This window comes from Oryzias latipes, chromosome 9, assembly GCF_053564925.1.
Source record: "Oryzias latipes strain Hd-rR chromosome 9, Olatipes_Hd-rR_3.1".
In the NCBI taxonomy this organism is placed as follows: Eukaryota; Metazoa; Chordata; class Actinopteri; order Beloniformes; family Adrianichthyidae; genus Oryzias; species Oryzias latipes.
The window spans coordinates 7,367,143-7,375,840 of record NC_136245.1 but is presented as its reverse complement, the minus strand read 5'-3'; the positions used below and the strand labels follow the sequence as shown (position 1 = coordinate 7,375,840).

The window sequence follows — 8,698 nt, the reverse complement described above, 5'->3', positions numbered from 1 at the left end:
AACCTGTCAGGTTTTCTTCTGCACCTAATATCACAGGTAAAATAAAAGTTCCTCTTTGTGCATTAATGCTGAATGTTATTTTTTTAGCCCGCTTACAACTTTTGGTTTTGCAGAACAAAATTCTATATCAACAAAGGTTGAGGTATGTTGAAGTTACTAAATATAATTGACTTGTCATCCGTGCTTTTCTCACGGTTTCGGGATATGAGGCGTGGGCGCCATCTAGCGGGTCAGTAATGAATCGTTCACTCTGTGGTTTCAAAGACAGTCTCAGATTCTTTATTCAGAATTTATTCCACAGCACGTGACAATATTTTACGTGGGATCCACGACCAGTTGTCCTGCTTTGGTGAACCCGATCTACGTCGTTCATTTTCGGCGTTTGAGCCCGATCGTTGGGTCGTAACCTCACCGGTGAGTTTGTTATTAAACACACCTCTTGCACCACGTGACACGTTTCCATAGTCACGTCACATCGCTTCCACCATGTTGTAGGAAATCCGCCGCTGGCTGCTCCCTCAGTCCTCACCCGCTGTCAGATTAGAGTTTAATCCGAGGAGGACGACAAACTGTCAAGACGCTTCGTGCTTCTCGGAAGGACTTGCACCGTTTACGTGCACGTGCACGAAAGAGGAATCTAGCAGCTGCGGTTACTTACCTTTTCTTTGATTTTTTTTTGCAAAAAAAAAATAAATATATATATATATATTTATATATATATTTAGACATATATGTGGATGTGTTCTTCTTTTTTGCCTCTGCAATTAACGAGTGCTACATTTAAAATGAGCCTCCAGTCTATTGTTGCGGTTTATTCATGGTCCGCGAATTGCCAATTCGTGAAGATGTTAGCTTGCTAATTAGCTGAAATAGAGTAACTAAATCGGATTAGCGGTGGATGGCAGCCTACCTCCGGGTAATATCCAAGTAGTATTGTTTGCTATACTTGATATTTTTTCACAGTAGCACTTTTTAGTTTTCGTTTTTATTATTATTTTTTAATTTAATACTTTGTTTAAATTTTAGTATTTCAGTTTTAAATGTTATTGTTAGCATAACTGTTGCCATAAAGCTAGCTTGTCAAATTTCAAGAACTGGATCTCCTTTGCTAGCTTCTTGCGTCTGAATAAAAAAAAAAAGAAAAGAAAAAAGAAAGAAAAGAAAAGGACAAACACAAAAAGGAGTGCATCTGACCTTAACTCAGTCAAAGACCAGACGGAGGTGTCCGCCAGTTCAGTTGTGAACGAACTGGACTGAAAATCAAACAAGATCTGAGTTTGAACTAAACAACGATGTCTGGAAAAGATAAAGACAACAAAGACAAGGAGAAGCAGTCCACCACAGAACGACCGATAAAAAGTGAGTCAACATTTCTCATTTTCTAAACACGGCTTTGAACTTTCTGCAGCGGTGTGCTGATCGTATATTAGCCACCTGTAGATTTTGGAAGCAAAAACAAAAAAAAGAGACCAGTTGTCTTTTGCCGCCTGGCATATATATTATAACATGATTATAGCAGTGTGAAGGCTCATTTCCTCATACTATTTATCATGTAATTCATGTTGATACATACCCATGAATCCTTAATGTAATTGGAACATCATTTTATAACTTTATCTAAGGCTACTGATGTTTTTTGCAGGTGTATGCCGTTTTTCTGTTAAAGATAGCTAGTTTGCTTACAAATATGTTGTTGACAACAGGGACTGCTGGCTTTAGATCACCAAACATGTGGTTATGGCAGCTGGGAAACAGATTTTTTGGCATTGAAATTGCCATTTGAGTTTCCCAGTTGTTGCTGTGGGTCAATCAGAGCCTAGTTTGTGGGAAACTCCCGAGGGGGGAAACACAGTCCCCTTTCCTGCAGCCAGAAACCTCCCATCTGGTTACCTAAAGCCACTACAGCAGCAGCAAGCACTTCCATGTTTCTCTCCAAGGGCACCAGGATAGAGTCCTGCCAGAGGGCTGGAATGCTGGAGTGTAAGCGAGTAGGGGGGAGAGTGAGTTAATTGTGGAAAGAATCTCCCCAGTGATGCTCCCAGCATGACCAGACACAGTGTGGAGAAAGAGAATGGGAACTGTACAAGGGCAGACTGCTTTGCTAAAAGCTTTTAATATATGATGGGACCCCACCTGTCCACTGCTTTTGCCTTTAAATAGTCAAACATTAGTCGTTTGTAAAACACTGGTTAACAGTTACACGAGTAGCTGTGGTCAGCACTATCACATTCTGCTTTGCACCATCACTTGCTTGAGGTGTTTTCTCTCTTGGCCTTGTGTAAATAAACAGTTGACTGACAGAAATGTCATGCCACATGGCTGCGTCGAAGTACATTTGGCTGCTAAAGTTTGCTTGATGCAAAACCTATTCATTTAAAGACCCACTCCAAACATCTTTTGAGATTTTTTAAAGGATTTCCAAGTGTTCTTTCAATAATGATAATGCCATTTTTAGGCAAAATCCAAAAACCCTGTCATTTTCTAGGACATAGTTTCTGCAGAGCGGCAGAAGTTCATCAGAAATTCACTTCTGAGTTGTGAGCAGGACTGTTGGCATGGAGTAAGCACACCCCCTTCCCATCATCCATCTGTTTACATGCTCTTGCGCGAGTTTACAGCCCCTCACAACCAGACATTAGCGGTGCAACAAAAATGGCGAGCAACATCGGAGTTTGCCATGGTAGCTTCTACGTCACATTTACAAAGTTTTTTCCATGGCATTCATTTTGTCTGCTTGTGATTGCCACTGATTTGAATAAAGAGATACCCAGAAATATAATTCTAAGCTTGATTTTCTTCATATCTGTCCGTCATCATGAGAAAAATACCACGAGATCATGTTGAAATCAGCCAAAAAGACGATCATAGAAGTGGGTTTTTAACGTCCAACGGGTTAAAATCTAAATGAAATCAAAGAGAGAAAAGAGGGTAAAGCATTCACCCCCACTCCTGCTGACTGACAGAGATGTTGAATAAGCTCCCATCCTGGCTATTTAGCTTTTTTTGGGGGTGGGCATTCATTGATGATTCGAGCAATCTGAAGTGGTCTTCATGATTCATACAGCCCCAGTCCCCTTCCATTCATCTCCACCCAGCCGCATCTTTGTAATTCAAGCCTCCTCTTTTGTGCTGATTTAGAAACAATAGTGAACATATTGTAGACGCAGGCTCATATCACTGTAGAATAACAGATTACCCCGGGCAGGCGGGGTGCTAGATAGTCATGTCTTTGTTTCTTGCGCTGTTTGTTGTCCTGCCAGACTGTGGGTGATGATGCAGTGCAGCAGTGGGTCACTGTGGCTGTGGTTTGAAGAGTTCATCAAACATTGATGTTAATTAGGTCAGGCAGTCTAATAAGAAGCAGCTCTCACAATGATAGCAGCCTTCTATTATTGTTTCTTTCTTGTTTTTTTTTTGTTTTTTTTAAACATTTTGCTGTCAAAAACAAAACTATTATCATCTTTTTTTAATTATAGAATAACTTATGTGATTTATAAGATATCAAATGCTCATTGTATTCATACTTTCTTTAACTTTGATTTACTTTTTTGACAATAATAAAACAATAATTCTAATTGAAAATAACGATTCTTTTGGACCATCATTTTTTTATTCCATTGTAGGTATTTACTTCTGAACTTCTTGAAAATGCTTATAAATTTGGTCAAAACAGTGATTGCCTGAAATGTTTCACCGTCTGGTTACCCCAAAGCAGTGGATGTTGTCCCATTCTGTCCTCGTCTTTTCATACATCCTTTTCTTTGTTCATACAGGTCTCTTCCCTCTGTGTGACAGGGCTTTTAAGTAAACAGCCTCCGAATCTGGAAGGCCTTCGCTAATAGAGGCTTTACCTAATCTGTTCTTAAGGCTCGTACCTCAGCTTACAGCTCAGTTTGTGGCTGTGCCTCGTAGGCCTGGAAGCACTTACTGTTTATTTATACCACAGTGGTCAACGCATGACAGCTTGTCCTCAGGAAAGGCTAGCCAGACTAGAGCTGTTTCTGTTGTAGCTTACCTCCATTTACCTGCAACCTTTGCTTTCACTCAGACACTCGACGTCTTTTCTAGCTATGTTTTGAGAAAATGTTGCAGCTACTTAGTTAAAACAAACGCTGAAGACTGTAAAAAAAAACAAGACGTTTTTATGGTCAAGCGTCTAAGATAAAGTTAAAGGACCGCTGCAGTCAAATGACAGAAAACTAATCAGAAAATGCACTCACATAAAACACTAAAAATATGTCATGTTCATTTGTTCAACGTGGTTGTAAAACAAGTTGAAATCATTTTTTTGTTACACTGCTACTACTTGTATTGAAAGAAGTTAAATTCTTTTAAAAGTTTCACTTTTTATGACAAATGTATCGGATGTGTTCATTAAAATACACACAAAACATATCAGGATTTCTAAACACGGATGGCCTGTACATTTTCTCATTTCTAAGCCTCTAAAAACGAACCTGTCACATTGTGCATCTGTGTGTTTCTGCCCTAAATTTCACTCTACATAATTTATCTAATGCAATAGGTAATTAGTAATGCATTTTCTGTGTGGCCTGTCATTAGGGATACCATCTGTAATCCCTTTTGTCTGTTTTCCATGCTGGGAGTGACAGAACTGGAATCACACCTGCTGTTCATTTGAGCAAGTTAAGATTAATCTGCAGCTATCTGCTCATGGACTTTTTAAAATCACGAGGCTGCTGATGAAATAGTGTCCTTCTAATCGACAGAAACTGCAATGTAACTCTAACTTTTATCCGAGTTAGAGTGTATGAAAACCCTTTGGACCCTGCATCAACGATAAAGGCAAAATATGACCTGCAAATATTATTTAATCAATGTCAGGACAGGGAAGTCAGTGTCTTTGAAGAAGTATTTATTCCTGTGAAAGATTTTCTGTGATAAACTGTCCAGTTTTTCTTGTTCTGCTCTTTACTGTGTTTTGATCGTGAAACTCTCAGGTGTCAGCCTTGAAAGCGCTGACCTTTTGCGATGGCGGTAAAAGGATTGTGTAGGTGGTGTGGAGCAGCACACTAAGGGAGAGGAGGGAGGTTAAGTGAGGTGTGGTGCCTCTGGCTGGTTGTTGTTCGCGTCTCTCATCTGTCATGATTGTGTAGGTGGATGTATTTCTACTCCTGTGTCAGTGTCTTCCTTATGGCACATTCACTGAAATCACATCTTGTAATTTCAACGCATTAAAATGGTGTGTGAGGTAATAGACAGCGTTTACCAGCTTTCTTTTATGTCCAGGAATTGAGGTTGATACTTTCAAAATGATTCATACAATACATAGTTTTCATCTGTCAACGATTTAAGCGGTTATAGTTAACTAATGACACATTAGTATCCCTAGAGCTGTGTTCTTAAGTCTGATTGATATGTAAAAACAGCGATAATAAACGTCCTTTTGTTGTGTTTCTTTCTGTTTTCTCACCAACAGCCGTGCCATACCCCCCACAACATAAGCTCACAATAAAAGAATTATTTGAAGATGGTAAGCCCAATTCTGAGGTGCTTCGCAATCATCTGGTCAAAGAAGGGAGGGTGGAGGAGGACGTAGCTCTGAAAATAGTCAATGATGGGGCCAACATTCTTCGGCAGGAGAAGTGCATGCTAGAAGTGGAAGCACCTGTTACAGGTAGGTTTTATATACATTTGTAAACACATTTATGCTTACTGCTTCAACAAACAAGGAATAAGTAAAAAAATAAAATAAAAAAAACTTCTTATCTTTTCCCAAGCACTGTTTCTGTCTGGTTGTTCTTGTTCGTTGGAAACTGTGCTTTTGTTTTTATCACTGTTGCTAGCTCGGTAACTGGGCATTATTTAAGAATGAGTGTAGATTTTCCAACACTTTTGGCTTCTGTCACATTTTTTTTTTTTTTTTAGAAAGAAACTCTGCAAAGCATGAATGAAAAAGCTTGCATATAAAAAAAATATGAGCTTATTAAGTCTTTATGCATGAAAAATAATGGCTTGGATGAAGCATAAACTGTAATTCCTTGTATTGTTTAAAAGTAGCGTTAACCAAAAAGGAAAAAAAGGCAAGAAAAAAAAAATCATGAGCCATCGCACCTCCTGAGTAAACAATGGTAATAATGAAAAAGAATTTACCTTTTTTGTATTGGACAATACTTCTTTAACTTAAAGTAACAAAAGTAGCTCACACGCCAAAAAAGTGTGAGCACCCCTGAGCTATAGCATGCACCTGTAACTTGTCAGTTTAATTTATGTTTTCAAAATTCATATCACAGTTATTGCAGGGCTCTGAAAAAGTAACATTAGATTGTTATTACCTAATTGTTCCAGTTTAGACATAGTTAAGCCCAATTTTTATCATTTTAAAATGGAAAAAATGAATTTTTTGTGACTAAATCTGTAATTGTTCAGGGATGTGGTTCACTCCAAATGTAAAAAAGTCTCCTGTAAAGTAGTAAAAGGCTTGTGCTTATTTAACTATGCTGGGCTAATGTAATTTGCTTATTAAGTAGGTTTGTTTTGAGTGAGTCAAGCTCAACATGCAACCCATCCAGCAAGAAAAACTGATGAGTGGTTCTCACATGATCAGTACAGTGTGATGTTCTTTTTTTTTTAGTATGTGGTGATGTCCATGGACAATTCTATGACCTTATGAAGTTGTTTGAAGTTGGGGGATCGCCCAGCAACACACGGTATCTTTTTCTTGGCGACTACGTAGATCGAGGATACTTCAGTATTGAGGTAAGTCGGGGGCTGGAATGAAAACTGCTTTGCTTTCGTTGTGAAGGTGGCAGTTCACATTTTACCTTATGTTGACAGTGAAAACACTCAAGATACAGTAACGGTCAAGCTGTTCACAAATGCCTATTTGAAATGTGGTGAGCTGCAGAGCGACTATAAGTTGGGTCTGATTGTTGTTTAAGGATGTCATCATCTTTACTTTTTCAGTTATCTGAAAACAGGAACTTGACATTGTGTTTTTTATTTATTACTGCACATTTGCTACTATCTTCTACTTACACTTGTGCTTGTGAAATGTTCTTCTCCTCCTTCTTCACTCTACTTCTAATTGAGCACACTCCACTCGAGAGGTTTCATTTTACACCTCAGTGAAATTTGATGCCATTTTTCGGATTGTGTTAATGTCACTGTAAGATGCTAGAAGCAGTGAGAGCTTTGGAAGGGAAGAAAAGATCTGTCAGAAAATTGATGAGTTTGTTTAATAGCTTGAAACCCCATATCTTTTAAGATTAACCTTTGTTAAAAATCAACTTCATCTAAGTGTACGATGTAGGTTTGTGATCGTTTTCCCTTTAAATGTCAGGCTGTTAATCTGATGGGTTTGCATCATGCTTTGCAGTAGATTTTTGTGGGAAACCTTGAATGCAACTGTTGGACTTGTGGACCAAATGGGTTTTGCAGGGAAATTCTATTTGTGATGTGTCTAAAGGGCACCGATCTTACATGCCTTTTTAGAACAGTTAAAAATAAGGCAAGCGACTTGAATAGACAGACAGCTGCATTGTAGCTGCACAAAGGCGACTCCATTTCTCCTACGATCATCTTTGCTCGGATGAGTGGAGTGGGTTTTACATTCAAGCAGTTGCGGAGGGAATTTGATTACCATTGTTTTGGGAAAAGCTACATGATAAAAACATTACTTTTGCAACACTTAGGTTGCATAAAAGGTTAAAGAATGATCGATTTTCATTTTGCCTTGTGATTTCATAAGGTAATCTTGTTGATTGTAGAGCACAAGAGATGTCAAATGTATGTGAGATACAGTTTTCTGTGGGAATTAGATTTTAAAGGATATGAATTATTAGCTCATATTTAGAGAACCAAGGTTACTTCAGAACTCACTGCCTGATTAGTACTAGAAATGGCTTATGTCCGGTTCCAAAACAAATTAAGTCAATTCAGTCACCATTTTTTTACTGTATGGACGCTGCCATGCTGGAGCCAGACATTGTCAGTAAGCAGTGACAGGGCTCCAGACTAACTTTTTTCACTAGGAGCAAATTGGCATACCGTAAATCAACATGCTAACCAGATCTACTAATTTCCACTGTATTACGAATAAATACTTTAATAATAGATGCAGAAATTACAATGCCCTGTTCCAAATTCAGTGTCCCATTTTATTCTGCACTTTTGAAGACGCAAAAACAAGGTAAACTGACAGCAGCATCGCAGTACAAATGACAGTACAAATAGTAAACAAAATACCATACATTTAGAATAAAAAAAAGTTTTTAGTAACGAAGTGATTACCGTAGTAACCTTTCGGTCATTTCACAGTTTCAAACAATACTTAAATGTATGTAAATATTAGGGGATGTAAATACATGTTGGCGACACCAAATAGGTGCACCCAAGATGCACAATAATTTGAGATCACCCAGATGGACGCAACACTGCACAGATCACCTGGTGTGAGACATATTTTTGTTTTTGCTCTAACATCACCTGTCAATCAAAACAAAAATATCACGAGAAAGGGGCGCAAGACCCCAACCTGAGCGAACACAGCTGGAAATTTAGTACTGAACTGACTGAAAGCTGCCCTACAGACTACAAAACAATGTATTATGGGACATGTGTCCTGATGGGTTTTTGTAGTTCACTGATCAATTAAAATAATTTAAAATACCAACTGATTAAAAAAGGCTACATCCATTACAAAACATTAAAATAATTATAAAAGATGTAATATCAC

The 8,698-nt window shown here is 38.3% G+C and overlaps 1 protein-coding gene across 3 annotated transcripts in view; it reads left to right on the top strand.

Annotated features, from left to right (window-relative positions):
* The first annotated feature begins 461 nt into the window (after window positions 1-461).
* Window positions 462-8,698, top strand: part of ppp3cca (protein phosphatase 3, catalytic subunit, gamma isozyme, a) — a 29,046-nt gene continuing 20,809 nt past the window's right edge. For all 3 annotated transcript variants that reach the window (XM_011479571.4, XM_011479570.4, XM_011479569.4), the window contains exons 1-3: window positions 462-1,359; window positions 5,441-5,638; window positions 6,596-6,720. In XM_011479571.4, coding sequence (XP_011477873.2) covers window positions 1,293-1,359; window positions 5,441-5,638; window positions 6,596-6,720 — 390 coding nt within the window. In that variant the 5' untranslated portion in view covers window positions 462-1,292. The remainder of the gene's footprint in view (window positions 1,360-5,440; window positions 5,639-6,595; window positions 6,721-8,698) is intronic.